This window comes from Bidens hawaiensis, unplaced genomic scaffold, assembly GCF_021521415.1.
Source record: "Bidens hawaiensis isolate Kalapana, Puna unplaced genomic scaffold, B.hawaiensis_p1.1 tig00043427_1, whole genome shotgun sequence".
Classification (NCBI taxonomy): domain Eukaryota; kingdom Viridiplantae; phylum Streptophyta; class Magnoliopsida; order Asterales; family Asteraceae; genus Bidens; species Bidens hawaiensis.
The window spans coordinates 147,732-165,871 of record NW_027497688.1 but is presented as its reverse complement, the minus strand read 5'-3'; the positions used below and the strand labels follow the sequence as shown (position 1 = coordinate 165,871).

At 34.8% G+C, this 18,140-nt stretch overlaps 1 protein-coding gene across 2 annotated transcripts; it reads right to left on the bottom strand.

The window, feature by feature from the left end:
* Positions 1-9,278: 9,278 nt before the first annotated feature.
* LOC143594262 (uncharacterized) lies at positions 9,279-16,841 on the bottom strand. Of its 2 annotated transcripts, XM_077073612.1 has the most exons (15): positions 16,704-16,841; positions 15,233-15,406; positions 15,098-15,149; positions 14,883-14,987; positions 14,629-14,713; positions 13,923-13,977; positions 13,398-13,787; positions 12,971-13,030; positions 12,189-12,287; positions 11,991-12,101; positions 11,247-11,318; positions 11,043-11,159; positions 10,748-10,897; positions 9,869-9,969; positions 9,279-9,777 (listed from the first exon to the last, which is right to left on the bottom strand). In XM_077073612.1, the coding sequence occupies exons 1-15, from the start codon at positions 16,764-16,766 to the stop codon at positions 9,447-9,449; spliced, it is 1,965 nt and encodes a 654-aa protein (XP_076929727.1). In that variant the 5' UTR covers positions 16,767-16,841; the 3' UTR covers positions 9,279-9,446. The 2 variants fall into 2 exon arrangements, with proteins under 2 accessions (XP_076929727.1, XP_076929726.1); XM_077073611.1 differs by lacking the exon at positions 16,704-16,841 and adding an exon at positions 16,471-16,561 and having other exon boundaries at positions 9,775-9,969.
* Positions 16,842-18,140: the final 1,299 nt, after the last annotated feature.

The following is an 18,140-nucleotide window of genomic DNA, read 5'->3' as shown; positions in this document are numbered from 1 at the left end:
ATCTTCTCTTGCCTCTATATCATAGATACCCTTCCACTTTTTCTTGATATTCTCCCGTATGTGCCACCTGCATAGGTTTCTGGTAGCATTCGGGAATACTTGTTTACAAGCATTCATCAGGGCGGAGTCTCTGTCCGTGACTAAGACGCGGGCTCAATAGAATCCTCGAGCATACATTTGAGGTGCTCGAGGGCCCATGTGAAATCCATCTGGCGTTCCCTAGTAGAACCGCGTGCGCGATACAGAACGACTTCGACGTCGACATCACACCAATATACTACACAAACGACCACTTGTACATGTTTGTGTTGTACGTCGTATCAATCAACAACAAATGGGGGAAAGCAGGACACATTCTAAACGACGTGTCATGACAAAAGAATACATCCTCCACGCGGTTTTTGGAAGAGTTCTCCCGTTTGTAATAAACAAAATGGCTATCATTCAGGAAGTTTTCAGATACCTACAACCGGTTTTATATGACGTTAATAAATATTTTTAAACATCCGTTGCAACAAGTCAAATTCAAAAACGTGAACCTGCATTGGGGTATCGCCAACTCTATTTTCTTTTTTCAACTTCTCTATAAGATTGAATACGTCCTTGTCAATAACGCAGGTTCTGGGAAACCGTTTGCGTAAGAGTGACAATTTTTTGCGTCTTCAAGCCATCCGTGTGTAACCTCGCAACCATATAAACCTCCTCGTCGGACATTCTCCTTAGATACGCGTGACCCTCCTTAAAGACGAACGGCTTGTGGTTGTGCGTCTCGTTTACGACCTGAAGCTTCCAATTATCACCAACACGGTCGTGCCTTCCTTTTAGCGTAAACGAACAGCCCTTCTTTATACTGCCGGTACGCCTGATTGTGGCGGTGAGTTTTGGTTCGCCGCTGCGATTGCATCCAAGATCCACGGCGTTTGGCCTAGAACTGCTGGACAACAACAACACACCCATGATCCTGACCTCTTTTCTTCGCCCACTGCTCAAGCTCCTCACGGGAAGAAAATAACTGAAACAGTTATAACGTCAGATTTAAAAACACGTTCAAACTACTAATTACAAAATATTTTAATTGAACAAAACTTATGGTCTCGTACGTTATCCGTTTCATATGACACCCTCACCTCGTGAATGTAATTATCACCATCGTCGTCATCATCTTTGTTACCAGAATTATGTCTGCCGTAATCTTCGTCACCAGTCTCTTGAGGGGTTTCAAGAATATGGTCCTGTTCTGGTTGTGATCGATACGAGTCCCCTACTGGTAATGGGTACAAACGTTGACTAATGGAATACGACTCCTTGGTATTAAACTGATACGAAGACTGGGCAACGGTATTAAACTGGCACGAAGGCTGGGCAACGTAATGCGGATCTTCTGATAAATGGTATGACGGCTGACCATAATCATGTTGAGGCTGTGACCAATACGAACTGCTGCTAGGCGCCACATCCCAATGCGGATGGTCGTTCACAAAATATTCCTAACAAAATATATTGTTAACAAATCTAATTTCAAAAATGATTGACGATGGGTAAACCAAATAAACATGTGACAATACCTGGTTCAAATTTGGTAACGCCGCCTCCCCGTCATAATCTACAAACCCCGACGGTGGCTGATTCAAATCCGGAATACTTGACTCCTCGTTTGTCCTCGACGGGCTCGGAAAATAACCATCGAACAGCCACGACATTTTTTGAGTTGGGGTTTTCGACACTTTGTATATTCATATATGCATGTTTGCATGCTAATATATACTACAAGATTTTCTGGCTGAATAACTGATATATGCATATACGCCACGTTAATCGCTCAACGTGGCGTATAAGTGGTCAACGACAATCTGCTCCAATCAAATCATCGAACGACATCGACGTCGTCGATCAAATCAGTCGCGTCAAATAAAACGCCACGGTAAGGGCTATACGCGGGGTTTGGTCCGGTGTGCAGTGTGGTTAGCAACACCCATATATTTAGCAAAAAAATGCAAAACAATAAGTGAGATTCTATAGACACCCCACACCCCCTATATGTCCCGTTTAGGGCTATACGGGGGTCCTATACAGTAGCGGATTTAGAACTTTTTGCTACGGAGGGCACAAAATGGATCGGGTTAAACATGGGTCGGGCCAATGAGAAGAGCATTATTAACTTTTGGGACATATGAGAGGGTAAATTTGTCTTTTACATAACACCTTTCAAAAGTTAGAAAACACACACACACACACATATATATATATATATTAAGTTTTATTTTCATTTTGTACTTGCCACTTTAATTACTATACACTATCACCAAGCACCATAATCAATATTACGATCTTCAGTGACGAAACTAAAGACTTTTAATCCGATGGTCACTATATATTGTTTTTTTATTTATTTATATATGTTTCACGAACTTTAACGATAATTGATAATAATGAGGATCACAAATTATATTTCCAAAAAGAGTTTTTTTTAAATATAATGATAATAATACTTTTTTTACAAACTAAATTATATATCTAACTAAATAATATAATTATTAAGGTAAAATATAAAAATAGAAAGTTCATACCCTAAATAGTGTTAATATATCAAACAAAAAGATAACATAATAACAAAATAAGACCAGTATCCTTAATTTGAAAATCAAGAGTCGGTTAATCTTTAAAAGAATATACAATATTATATAAGGCTTTTTAATTAAACAATATATGTATGTAAAAAAAACAAAAAGAAAACACTCAAGTCTTCTTCACTTTTCATCTTCGTGTTCTCTCCACGCACTCATCTTCACAATCTTCAACAGCATCGTCCGACAACTGCAACTCAAGACCTCCCTTGTAATCCGACGGTGGGCATGGATTGGCGCCAGACGGTGGGCACGTAACTGATTGTCGAGTCATAATATACTAAATCATGCATGCAAACGCGGCTCTCCGGCAGCCGGACGGTGGGCACCAGCCCACCCTAGTCATGCCTTGGATCCGCCTCTGGTCCTATATGTCCCGTATAAGTCTACACAGGGGCATATAGAGGGGCGTCCCTAGTTTAAATAAAATGTGTCGTCACTTGATTGGTTGCTCAACACGTCATTCTGAATTGTTAAAAACGTCATGTAGGTAAAAATGAATTACTAAAGCCGCTTTTAAATCAAGTATAATGGTTTAATTAATTGCATTTATTACTCACATGTTTTTTTATTTACTTAATTAATATTTTATTATTACATAATAATACAAATAATAAAATTATACAATAAAATAATAGAATATTTTCAATCAATCATGCCCAGTAAAATCCCACCGACAGCAAAGCTATAAGTAGGGTCTGGGGAGGGTGGGATGTAGGCACACCGTACCTCTATCCAAAGGAATAAAGAGGTGGCTTCCAGAGTGACCATCGGCTCTAAGAACATGTGTATGAAGCAAAATAAAGGAAATCAAAGTTTAACAGTTATATAAAAACTACTACTAATTATAATAATATTAATAATAAGATCATAGTTTAACAGCTATAAAAAAGCTAATAATAATTATAATAATAATAATAATATATGTAAGGGAAATACCATTATGGTATGTGACCTAAATAAGTTAAGTCTAAGCCCTAAGGTATTCAATTCTCTCTAAAAACCCTTAACTTTAATTCTACTTCTCCACGAATTCCTATCATCAACCATGTCCTCGGAGAGGTTTAGGTCTATCAAACCATGCCTAATCCTCTCATCCCAAATCAATTTCGGTCGTCCTCTACCCCTCCTCCCCTCTATAGTAATGTTTTCTACGGATCTAACAGGATTCGTCGTCTGTCTTCTCTTTACATGTCCAAACCATCTCAATCTCCACTCTCTTATCTTGTCTGCTATGTTCGCCACCCCTAATCTCTCGCGAAACACAACGTTTCTTATTCGGTCTAGTCTTGTGTGCCCACACATCCAACGTAGCATTCTCATTTCTGCTACCTCCATCTTCCGCACTTGTGCCTTCTTGATGGCCCAACAATCTGTTCCATATAGCATTGCAGGTCTAACTGCCACCCTATAGAATTTTCCCTTTAGTTTAGTCGGGAAACTCTTGTCGCACAATATACCTGTGGCTGCTTTCCATCTACACCATCCTACCTGAACTTGGTGGGTCACATCACTGTCTAATTCCCCATCGCTCTGTACAAATGATCCTAAATACTTGAACTTCGTTACCTGCGGGACCACCTGCCCTTCAATTGTGATCTGTGCGTCTTCATTGTCGTTTATCCCACCAAAATCACAGTGGAGGTACTCCGTCTTAGATCGGCTAATCTTTAAACCTTTTGTCTCTAAGGTTGTTCGCCACTCCTCAAGCCTCATGTTTAGATCTTGTTTTTTCTCAGCAAGTAACACAATATCGTCTGCGAACATCATGCACCACGGGAGAGTCCCCTGAATCGACTTTGACAACTCATCCAAGACTACTGCAAAAAGAAACGGGCTCAACGCTGACCCCTGGTGAAGACCTACCTCTACAGGAAAGAAATCAGTATCCCCCACTGGCGCACGGACACTTGTTTCACTCCTGGTATACATATCCATAATTATCTCTATGTATTTCCTGGGCACTCTTCTACCCTCCAAGCACTCCCAGAGCACCTGTCGTGGCACACTGTCGTAGGCCTTTTCTAGGTCAATAAACACCATATGTAGATCACGCTTCTTCTCCCTATACTTTTTCATTAATCTTCTTATAAGGTGTATTGCCTCTGTGGTGGAACGCCCCGGCATGAAGCCAAATTGGTTGACCGTAACCTGAGTTTCTCGTCTAAGTCTAACCTCAATCACTCTTTCCCATAGCTTCATAGAATATTTGAAATAAGTTTGATTGTTGAATCCCAACTTATAACCAACAAATAGTTTTTTTTTGTATAACCATTTTTATTTAACAACGGATTGTTTTATTTAGTTTTCATATAAAAAAAATTATTTATGAAATAGTACATTTATATAATCGTACTCTCATTGTTGCTCTCATCATCGTCGTCACCAATTATATAGTGTGATTGAAGACTTAAATGTGTGTATTCAAGAAAAGAATCTTTTATCTGTCTTTCAATAAAATAATCTTTCATCAACCGGCTATGAGCCTCCACATGATCATGTTCTAGTGATGGTTGTCATCTAAGCAGTTTCAGTTGTGACGTTTGATCGTGCTCAATAAAAAGTTTTCTCTAGTTAAACAACTTCGATTATCATTGCCTCTTCCACCTTTCACGAATATAAATCGTTGTGTAGCTAATCATTCTTTTTATAAAATACAAAATTATTATAAAGCGAATTATAAGAGTGCATGAATGAAAATATGTTAGTTTATTACATATAGACAAAATTTATATATTTTAATGAACTAGCCATTGAATTATTGTCTAGTGGTGTTTGGTTAGAATTTGGAATCCACGTCATAATTTTAACACCTTGTATCTCACCATTACGTCTGGTCTAATAAAGTATTAGGGCAAGAAGGCGTATGAGGTAATTACCAAATAGTAATCGGGTATAGTACCTGAAAAAGCAACACCGCCGTCGTCGCCTTTTTATCCATTTCGGGTACCAAATTTGGTAGACAACTACCCGATGTATTTACGAAAGCTAGAGAGGGATTTTGACTGTCAGGGGCCTTGGTAATTTAAAAAAAAAACTACTTATCTTCAACCATTTTTACATACACAACTCAAAATACACACAAAATCTATACTAATCTTCAACCAAAAATGTGCCATCAACCATGGAAGGAGATATGTGCATTGATGACTTGCTCACCTACTATTGTAGTCTGAGATGGAGTTTGTTGATGAAAAAGGAATGATGAAGTTTTTAATTAGTGAACAACTCATCCAGTTCGAATTGTGTGAGAAATTGAGGGTTTGAGTTTCTAGTGGGTTAAGCATCTAGCCAGAATTCAACCATACAGTGAAGGATTGGTGTAACTTTAATTACGGACACTTGTTTTTTTAAGGATTTCCGGGTGTTTTGATTGTGAGGTCTAGCTACTTTCTAGACCAGCACTTTTTCAACGAAGTTTATAGTTAAAAAAAGGATTACTTCATAGAATAGTAGCTAACTTTAAAAGTTGTTCCAATTAGGTCACTGATAAAAACTTTTGTTCCAATTAGGTCATTTAACTTTCATTTTTGTTTCAATCCTAGATATTTTTACTTGGATAGCAGGTAATCTAGGTTTTTTTAATTTTTCAATGTTTTTACTTTGCATAATAACTTTTAAAGGTTGCAAAAATTAATAAAAATGCGAAATGTAATTTTAAAATTCCGAAAATTTGCAAAAAAAGTTCGGAAAATTGAAATAAATTGCAAAAAAATTGAAAAAAAATGCAAAAGTTGAAAAAAAATACAAAAATATTCATTTTTTTTTTGAAAAATTGCAATAAATTACAATCCTTTTAGTTATATTGTTAATTCAGAGGTAGCAAATGGGTTGGGTTGGGTCGAAACGGGTCATGGGTCGAAACGGGCCACTTAAAAAAATGGTTGTTTTGGTTCGGGTCAGAACGGGTTAGGATCAACAGGTTCGGGTTAGAACGGGTCAAGGTCCGAACGAGTCAAAACGGGTTTCGGGTCAATTTTTTTTGACCAACGAATCAGTGCGTTTTCAACACGTTACAACTCGTTTTAACAGCAAAAGCTCGTTTAAACGATTTTTTCAGTTCGTTTCAGCACTTAACAACTCGTTTAAGCGATTTTTTAGTTCGTTTCAGCACCTAACAGCTCGTTTAAGCGATTTTTCATTTTGTTTCAGCACCCAACAGCTCGTTTAAGCGAGTTTTCATTTTGTTTCCACACCCAACAGCTCGTTTAAGCGATTTTTCAATTCGTTTCAGCACCCAACAGCTCGTTTAAGCGAGTTTTCAGTTCGTTTCAGCAACTAACAGCTTGTGTAAGCGATTTTTCAGTTCGTTTCAGCACCCAACAGCTCGTTTAAGCGATTTTTAGGTTCGCAGCACCCAACAGCTCGTTTAAGCGATTTTTCAGTTCGTTTCAGCACCCAACAGCTCGTTTAAGCGATTTTTCAGTTCGTTTCAGCACCCAACAGCTCGTTTAAGCGATTTTTTCAGTTCGTTTCAGCACCTAACAGCTCGTTTAAGCGAGCTTTCAGTTCGTTTCAGCACCTAACAGCTTGTTTAAGCGATTTTTCAGTTCGTTTCAGCACTTAACAGCTTGTTTCAGCAAGTTTTGACTAAGATGGGTTGTTTTGGTTCGGGTCGAAACGGGTTATGGTCAACAAGTTCGGGTCAGAACGTGTCCGGGTCGGAATGAGTCCAGGTCGGAAAGGTCAAAACGGGTTTCGGGTTGTTTTTTTTTTGTTTGTTGAATGAGGACAACGGACGAAACGTTTTAGTTTTTTTTTTTTTTTTTAATTTTTTTTGTTTTTGTTTTGTATTTTGAATTATGGTTTTTTTATTAATTTTTTTGAATTTTTTTGAGAGTACCAGGTAAAATATCTAGAATTGGAACAAAAATGAAAGTTCGATGACCTGATTGGAACAAAAGTTTTTATTAGTAACCTGATTGGAACAACTTTTAAAGTTGGTTACTATTCTATGAAGTAATCCCTTAAAAAAAGAAAAAAAAGGTAAAAGGTGCGCGTAAAATGACCGATTGGCCGAAATATGTTTACGGGTAATAAGTAGATGCGAAACTATATTTATCAGCTTATTTCTTTCTGAGAATAAATAATTAAACTAAACAAACTGACTATTTATTCAAAACAACCTATTTTCCTCACAAATAATTAGATAAACAACCTTAGACACCCTTGTAACTTAATTGTTGTTAAATGATCACAACAAGCAGGTATAGTTTTAATGCACCTGTCAAACACCTCCTTTAGAGGTTTCTCCGTCAATAATACAGAGAGAAAAATACTCAACGCAACGTACTTACAAGTAAATAAGTCAAAATTACAACATCTGCCTATGAGTACTTTCCAGCAAATAAGAAATGAAATATCTTATTTATGTATAACAACACATGATATAAACAGTAGATTATTGAAGGAAAATGTTGCAAATCTACAATTTTATAGATCCAACTTTAAAATGCGAGAAATAATATACCAAAAAACATTATGCATCATTTTAAGACTGTTTGCATCACTTGGGTCAGGATAGGCAGCCCGCGGCTGCCCCCTTACACGTCACTTGTGTCAAAGTGACGTTTATCACTAAGGTTATAACAAATCATAAAGCAACCACCGTTATCATGGTATTTATATATATGAGTTGCGTTATTATCCAACTAAGCTTCGTAATTTTAAACATAGTATAACTATCAGATAATTTACACAATTATTTATGTAAGTTGTTTTATTGTTGATATAAGTTTGCGTAACTGTGTAATTTGTGTGTCGTGTCTTGATGGCTTGTATCTTTTGTTCTAAAAGCACTTGACTCTACAAATGTACATCATTTGGTGAAAAGCATTTTTCAAATTACATTTTTTTTCTAAATTGTTATGTGTTTTCAAATCCTTACGGATTTATTTAAACACTAACTTAGCCATAATTTTCTACTATAAAATGATAACACAACCTATTATCAAGTATCACTTGACAATAGGCCTAAAGACCTACTAGAATGATATTCCTTTACAACCACTACACTAGTGACTAGTTCATAAGAGCTGTTAAAAGCCTTATAATTCAAGAGTGCCAAATTTTTACATTCGAACAAAAGACAACATTTAACACTTAGATGTCACAATTCTCGCTGTAAAGAAATATGGCGTGTTATTGTCACTTGTAAACATTGAACCGTACCATTTCTAGTTAGTGTTTGGTGCCTTGGATACTGTATTTTCGGTTTAAAGGCCAAGACTACACAAATGTCAATTTTGAGGCTAAAAACAACCAGCTACAGTTTAAAGTCTACGTATGTGGTATCTCTTGGTTACGTAACTTACGTTACACATCCGTGTAAAACCATTTATAAAGTTAACTTGGTAAAATAATTATTTTTATTTTCTGGGTATCCTAAATGAAGTCACTAATGTTTCCAACTTCAACACAGTTAACATCTGAAAAGTAAATAACCTAAAACATATACCCATAGGTTTTATACACTAATAATACGCTATAACCAAAGCCTTGACATGTTTCCTGTTAATCATTTCTTTTACCTACTAAAGACAAAAATACCGGACTCCACATATTTTGTAAGTAAATAAGTCAAAATTAAAATTACCGCCTCTACTTACAAAACACTTCTATATTTTCCGAAGATAAGAAACGAAACATGCATCATAACACGCAAATATAAACGTAGATTTACTAAGATTATAAGCAAGATAACCTTTTTTTCAATACAAGATCTAACATGCGGAAAACAAACATTTATGCATCACTATAAAAATATACTTACCGACGGGATTTTACTTTTAACCTTTTACCTTCCTTCACAGGAATCATGTTTCACAACACCTCATCATCTTGCTGGTAATACATGGAGGAATAATCTTCAATGGGTAGCGAAGGCGGTGTTCCCGGTGGAATCGAGGCAGCACCGTTCTCACCAGCACACACACATAACGCCTCTGCATCACGAATAACGGGATCGAGGTCGATTTGACCACTTAACTCGTTGATGAATTTCAACAGGGTATCGAAGTCCATTTGCTCTCCCATTATTTTGGCTCGGTATCGTTTAAGAATGGCGATACATATGTAAAGATGAAGATGCTCACTAGGATAGTGAGTCCATAGAACCTCCCATAGTGTTAGTGTTTTTTTGTATTCAAATTCCCTGTGATAACAATTAACATGAGTGACTATAATTAGCATTAATTTTTATTTTTTTAACGAGATACTTTCGAAGTGAATAAGAATAGACTTGCCTTTTGAATTGAATGAGCAACCAGCGGAAACAGAAGAAATAGTTCAAGCAGTCGTTCTGTTTAAAGTAGTTATGTAACGGGCTGTCGAGTAGTTCTACTAACTGTCAGTATCAAATAAGAAAAAAAACATGTTAGAAATATCATATATATCAATCCAAATGTCATTCACATAATCGTTAAAGATGGATAATAAGTCAGTATAAAAAATGAGGTTTAAGTGTTCCTTGTAGAGGCTGGTTGTATATCACTTAAGTTTCAATAATTTAGCGGTTTTGTGCTTTATAACCTTTTATGGCTTGTTAAGAATGTTATTTTAATTTGAACAATTAAAGGCTTATGTTGAACAAGTTTATATAAGAGTTATTGTTGAATAAAACCAACAAACTAACCAAGTTTTCACCCTTTTAGTGGTTTAGACATATAACATATTTTGTAGTTGTTATGCCATAGTTATGATATTAATTTGTATGTGCAAAGTCCACATAAGCATTTAACAGGTTCAACAGGTCAAAATGACACTTTCAGTATGTAAAAAAATGTTAGCCATAACCACAGCAAAATCTATATATATATATAGAAAAAATAATAATGGAGTAGACTGCTAAAATACTGAAAGTTGCTAATTACTGTGAAAACAGATCATGCGCCGACCCAGTCTTTTTCTCTTTTAAAAACTTTGTATGGATAATTATTGTGAAAAAGATGATGACTACAGTTTTACAATGATAAACCTTTTGTAATATTTTGTTACCCAAATCGGCCCACTAACCCAAAAGCGGGTCTGATATGCCACCTCTAGCTTCATGTTTTGACAAACAAAATAATTTACGTGTGCTAACAAGAAACACACAGAGTGGGAGAAAAAGAGAGAGAGATGACCTTGGAGAGTGCAAAGAGTTGAGAGTGCATGCCACTCTGATCACGGTTAAAATTTGGCCCAAGTCGTTCCAATTGCGAAACAAAACACCAGAATGCTTCTGATTCATCTTTCATGATGAATAATATTGGAGAGAGGAAATCACTCATGCCCTAATAAAATTATTAAATCTTTATGTCTCAGACAAGTAAAACAATAGCTCTAAAAGAAAACGGTTTAAATGCCTCCTAAAGAATAATTTTAATTCAAAAAACCTTCATAATCATTTTATTCAAAATGACAAATGTAGTGTATTACCTGACAGTAACCAAGGTCAAAGTTGTAGAACGAGTAAGTCAACAATATATCATGCATAAGGCGTACATTCGGATTGTCATCACCCTCATAGAACGACAGTGATCGATCAGTCCTTACCTTAAAAAAATAAACATTCAACTAACAACTAAATGAAACATTTTGAATAACTTAAAACTATATTTTAATCTACGGTCATACTCTTACCACATCTTTCTCGATTAGACCCTTCCTTTCTCTGAATTTTGTAAATCTTTTCGCCTGTTCTGGAGAAATACTCTACAGGAAGAAATTGGAAAAACTAAAAAATGGAGGCAATATCATATATACCACTACAAACTTGGAAAATAATATATACACCCATGCAAAACTTAAAATATCATATATACAAAGTAGTTAATATAACAAAAACACCCAATTCATTAAAAACAATTTTATCAATGACCAATTTGCCCTTATTTTTCTAAACTTTACAATCTCATATATGCCCGTCTTTAACTTCAATTTTTTTTATTTACCCATTTTTAGCTTAAACTTTTTTTATCCTTAATTTTTACCCATAAACAATAGTTTCTCAAAATATTAGATTGCTTATCGTTCAATTATCATGCGATTATACTTGGTTCGACTATCATGCAATTATACTTGGTTTATCGGATTGGAGTTCGATTATATGAGTTGAACATACAGATTTGATTGTTCCATTAGCTGCCAATCGAGAGAGAGAGAGAGACGATTCAGCTTGCTTGTTTATCATCGATGTCAATCAAATTCCAAATAATAAATTAGGGTTTAAACAAATACAATAGAAATGGGTAGAATGATCATTAAGTAAAAGTTCTTTATAGTTGGGCATATGTGAAAATTTTCAAGTTTGTAAGGGTATATACGAAATTAATCCTAAAATATTATATTCCTCATAAAACATTTATATAAAAGTTAAACACATACCTTCCATTGGTTTTTTATTGTTTCATACTCTGCCTTCTTAACTGACAAAGCATACTGCCTCTCTGCATATGTAGAATCATACGAATAATATCCCAATAAAAATGGCCAAACCTAAAAATTAAGCATCATCAGAAAGGTTTAGTTTTACTACGCAAATGAAAAAAGCGTAAAAAACCAATAGTACCACAATAAACATACCTCCTTCCTCAAGTTATGCTCAACTCCCCCGTAGAATATTCTCTTTTTCAAAGCATTTGAATCTACAATACGGCCTTCAGAATCCAAAAAGGTTGACCACTGTATAAAAAAGTCTTAGCAGTCAACGACCTAGATGTACTACAAAGGGATTTATAATGGAACAGACTATAAAAACACCACTGGGTCACTGATACACTATGACAATTACAACTCGTATGAAATGAGGAAAAGGCTATACGGGACCGTGCGAAAATAAAAGAGGAATTATATGAGCCCGTTTTAAGGTGGTGTGCAAAAGTTATACGGGCCCTATGATTTTACTTAAACTAACTTATGTGGCGGTGTTGTGTTCTGCAGAAGCTAAACGGCTAGTACGAAATGTGGTAAAGGTTATACAGCCCGTACACAAGCCCGTTTTAAGGTGGTATAAAATACTGCCCGTATGGCTTTACTAGAAGCTGACTGATTTTACAGTGGCATGTTTTGCAAAAAGCTATATGACCTGTATGATACGTGAGGATGGTGTATGTAAGAAGTGTTTTTAACAGCAAAATTCACTTGTTACAACAAAGTGGGAAAATAAAATATATATATATATATATATATATATATATATATATATATATTTACAACAATTTAACAGTATTCCTGTAAAGTGTCCAAATAAGGAAAAGTCATACTTTTCTACAGAGAACTGTTATATTGAAAACTGATTGTGGATGTTTAATCGTGCTGCAGTATTTAATGATTTTCCATGAGCATGTACAAAAAGTATGCCTTACCTCTTGACGCCCTAATGGATGTTGTCGAGGCTGTCCCCATACCAGTGATAACTTATCAAACTGCCAAAAAAAAATCAATATAAATAATCAACAAGGTAAGAACATATTAATTATCTGTGAACAAAGGATTTCATGTCTTCATAATAGTATAATAATGATAAAGCATTAAAACCACAACTTTGCAAGAACAAGTGTAACATATAACATATTAATGTTTTTACTTTGGTGATAGGTCAATCATCATAAGAGCCTAAGAGGACTACTGAGCTGAAAGCATAGTCCATGTTTATGCACACATAATGTGCTAGACATGTAGCATGCATTTCTAAGCTTCAAAAGTCAAAACCATCATTTTTTAACTTCTAAATATCTTATTAAACTATTTTCCATAACTCTAAAATCACTCTTGAATTTTGACAGATTATACCTCTAAAGGATCAGAGGGTACGGGAACTCTCTTAGGAACACTTTCCTCATCATCGGAGGCCATTTCTTGTGAGTGGTTATCTTTTGAAGCCCAATTATTCCTCCTTTTCTCATTAGGCCCGTGACCGTCAACAAGGCTATCACGAAAGAGCTGAGAAGTTGTCTCTCTTGCAAACCTTGTGACAAGAGAAAATTTCTCCAAAACATTAATTGAAAGATCTCGAGCGGGATCATGACTTTTTTGCCTCTGTTTGTTGTTTTGTTGCGTATTACTTGAATGACCATCATTAGAAGTAGGCTTATTAGTCAAATTGCCATCAGAACCTGAATCTGAAGATGAAGGGATTCTGTTTACAAGAGATCCTGGAAGCTCCAATGAAGACAAAGTTCTCTGACAACACATTTTTAAACAATATATGTAAAAGAAACTGCAAAACAAAGTTTTAAAAATAAAAGAATAATAATAGTAATAATAATAACAGGTCATATAAGCTAGAGGCTAAAAACTAGCAGAAACGAACTGTACCTGAAGAGGATGTTGAAAGTTATTTACTAGAAACAGATTTGCATCTTCTGAAGACCTGTGATAGAACAGCTCTAATTAGAAACAATCTGGTAGGTTTAAAATTGAAAAGCCACCCCATGCGATTTCATGATTTGTGCATCACATGATGCGGTCTTATGCGTGATGTGGCGCGTTATGCAGTTGACCAGTATTTGAACAAATTTGACTGTAGATTGCAATGAGAGTTTTTAAATCTAATTGAACAAACGATCAAACACGGATAATTAAAACAAACGGGGTCTTTTGTTAGTGTCCATTCACTAAGAAAATGATCGTGCTTGTGTTCGTTTATGTTCGCTCGTAACAGTATAAACGAACGGTTCATGAATGTAAACGAACAAGCATAACTGACACAGATGAACTAGCATAACGAGTTTATAAAGAATAAATGAATAATGCGCTCGACCGAAAGTTATTAACACTAGATAAATATGTTAACGAACGTAAACACATCAACATAAATGAATGGAAACGAGTGAACATAAACGAATTTCGATGAACGAACGTTCACTAACATAAATGCGTTCATGATCATTTGTTTAACAAAATGCACCAAAAATTGTGTTCGGATTATATAAACGATCGGTTGACTGAACGTTCATCTAGTTTACAGGCCTAAAGACCACACTGAAACTCACAAGAAGCCAAAATAAGAAAAACAACCAACCTGACAATAGGAACATGTTGCTTAACTGTAGCTAGAAACTCTCGTACTCCACCACTATAGAAGTAGAGCGGAGGGAATGCCAGACCTGCACAAACTTTCGGTTAGCTGGAAATTAAGGAAATGAATATGTAAATTATCTTCAAATTGAATAGCGTCTCCAAATCTTGAAAATATATAGCGCCATGGTAAAGTTGGAGATGTTATTAAGGAATATAATATATCCAACTATATCACAAAAGAACGTAATAACCTACCTGATGATACAACAATAACATACTGCCACCCGATTGTCGGTGTATGCCGACGAATAGACTGAATATCAGAAAACGGTAATGCTCTTATGGTGTACAAATTCTTGTCTGCATTAAGCAACACAGGCAATCAGATCCAACTATTTCAAATAAATCACACGTGTATGCATAATTGCATATACATAAAAGAAGAAAGATAACAAAAAGATGAAGCTAACCTCTTGCAGGCACCCCGGCATTTGAGCTTTGGCCTTTATAAGGTATCCATGTCTATTATGACATCATAAGAAACAAATTAACAGACCATGTATTACAAAAAGAAAGAATATTACTTCAAAACAAGAGAGCATTACCATAAGTAGTGAAGAACCTTGCTTTATCAACTTCAAACGCCCACTGATCCTTTCTGCAGCATATTGAGTTGGATGAATTGTCACATTATCCTTCAGGTACACTATTTCAGCATCTTCTGCATCGCTAGAAGTGCTTCGTATGCTACTGTCATTACGAGTCATGCTTGAAGAGCCCTAAAATATACATAAAACAAATAGTATTTGAGTATACACGATGTGTGTTTCTATAAAAAGTCAACTAATAACAAAAACATAATAGTTAACATGACATACAGACTGGTATCCATGATTACTAAAATTCCATTTTTTGTATCCAGAGTTTTGTAGTTGGTAAGAAAAAATAGCAAGTCGATTGCATCAAAGTTGTTTGTTTGATGCAAACACCATTAGTACAAAATACGTTTTCTAGCCTTATTACACAATAGTTGCAATATTAAAACACCAAATCACACTTGCATATGTGCATATACGGGCGTATATTGTTCCTTATTAATCAAACCATACAAATGACATGACATCTTAACTGAGGTTATTTTGGTAATTTTAAGCCTATAGTATCTTCATCCAATTTATTAAGAAGCATTCCAAACAAGAAAGTATCACTTAGTTACGAATTTAACATCATTGCCTTTTGAAAAAAAAATAACTATTAGCATAAAAATAATCTATTGCATCCTTCACCAAATCAAAAATATATTTTAAATCAAGTCAATTATAAAAAACAGATTAACTTATAACATGGTTCCTTGCTAAACCAACTTATGTTTATCAACTAAGAAACCATCACTTTCAACCAATACAACTTATGAACTAATTTGTTTACTTATTCAATTACTATCATCAACAGTCATTGCAATTGTTCAGAATCTTCCTTACACGACACATAACAAACATGATCGACAGAGCCCTAATTTACACGAAATCAACAACCTCACTATCTAACCACTAATAACTAACTCAATCAGCATCATTAACTATCAAATCAATCTACAACTAACTTTGAACTAAAACCTGATCACACACATACACACACATACACACACACACACACACATATATATATATATTTATATCTCTGACAGTGTACAAACTCGATTCGAATTCTAGAAACTAACGAAAACCGATCACCGAAGCCTAATTTACACGAAATCAACAATTTCACCGCTTAAAACTCTAATAACTAACTCAATCAGCATGATTAACTATCAAATCAATCTACAAATAACTTAAACCAATACCTAATTAGAAATAACAGCCGATCGCAATAATGTAAGTAAAATGATAGTTAACGAAACCCTAACTTACACGAAACCTGTCTAAACACTCAATAACCAACTCAATCGGCATAATTAAGTATGAAATCGAGTGCAACTAAGTTTTAACTAAAAGCTAATTAGAAATAACCGCCGATCGTAATAATGTGCGTATATAAGTAGTGGTTTCGTGCAGCGTAAGTTAATTAATTGCTTACTTGTTTAGACGCAGCGGCGTAATCGGCGTCGTCGGACAGATCGTGAATATCGGCTTCGTGCATCGGTGGTGGTGGTGATGATGAGCTGGTACTATTTGTTTTAAGAGATTTGGGGTTTATGTGATACTCACTCTGGAATAATATTATGATGATGTAATTATTCTCTGTAGGATTATAACTCAATAAATATAGTTCTGTCTATTAGAGAAAAGATCTAATACAATAATTGTTTAATGTACAAGAATACTTATATTTCATTAAATCGATTCATGAAATCAAATCAAAAGATCTCGAAATCGTCAATACATATCCAATTAATCATTGATACACCGAAATAAACAGTTTTGGATTTTTAATCGATCAATTTTTTACTTTTAACCGTTTTTGAGCTTTTTTTGAGCGTTTTAGTTTTTGGCTGAGCGTTTTAGTGTTTTTGTTTTTTGTTTTTTTTTTTGCCTTTAAGCGTCTCGCGTAGCTATCATACGTTAAGGCATTATTGTAATGTATCTCGACCCACAATAATCCTATCTTAAAAAATAATTGTCACTGGTTTTATATTTCACTCCGTTAAGTTTTTTATCTTCTAAACTTTAAACTGATGTTTTAAGGTTTTTGATTGAAATGAGTATACGAGTTGATTGACGTAAAAGTTACTTCGAAACGGTGCTCCACACGATGAAACGATGCTTCAATTCGAGTGTTTAAACTTCCAGTAACAAAAATCAAGTCGTTTGGAGGTGAGTTTTACATCAATCGACTTGCAGTCGTATCCTCATTCCGATCAGATTTGAAATTTGAAAAAAACTTAACGCGTTAAGTAGATTTAATGATAGCAATTAATGTGAAAGGTGGGACTGGTGATAGCTATTTTATCAAGTGAGATTATTATCGGCCAAATGTAAAAATGTGAGATTATTAAAATCCAATTTGCCTTTTAAAAATCATGAAAATTTTGTAAAATAATTATAAGTTATATGAATATATGATAACATGTTTAGGTATGATGCAAAACATGTGAAATACTTGTTAGTTGTCTTACTTTACAGATCATATATTATATGATAGGTATATCTAACATGAAATTGTATATGAGTCGAAGTTTTGTATAACTAGAGAATGTGAAATATACGTCAATTGGTATATTTTGTAGGTTGTAACATTCAAGAAATCTAATTTTTTATCCTTTCTAAAGGCAAGTTCGTTTATCACACTAAAGAGACTTATTGACAATGATAAAACAAAAATATAGTTACAAATTTATTGATACGTGATGACCGTTTGTGTATTTGATGTTTGTGTAAGTGGAAAAGTCGGTACACCAACTTATTATTAGTTACGTAAGTCTTGAAATTATTCTAAAGTTGCAATATAAATATAAAACACGTAAGAAATACTTCATAACATAATCCGAACGTGCACATATATGACAAAACTATG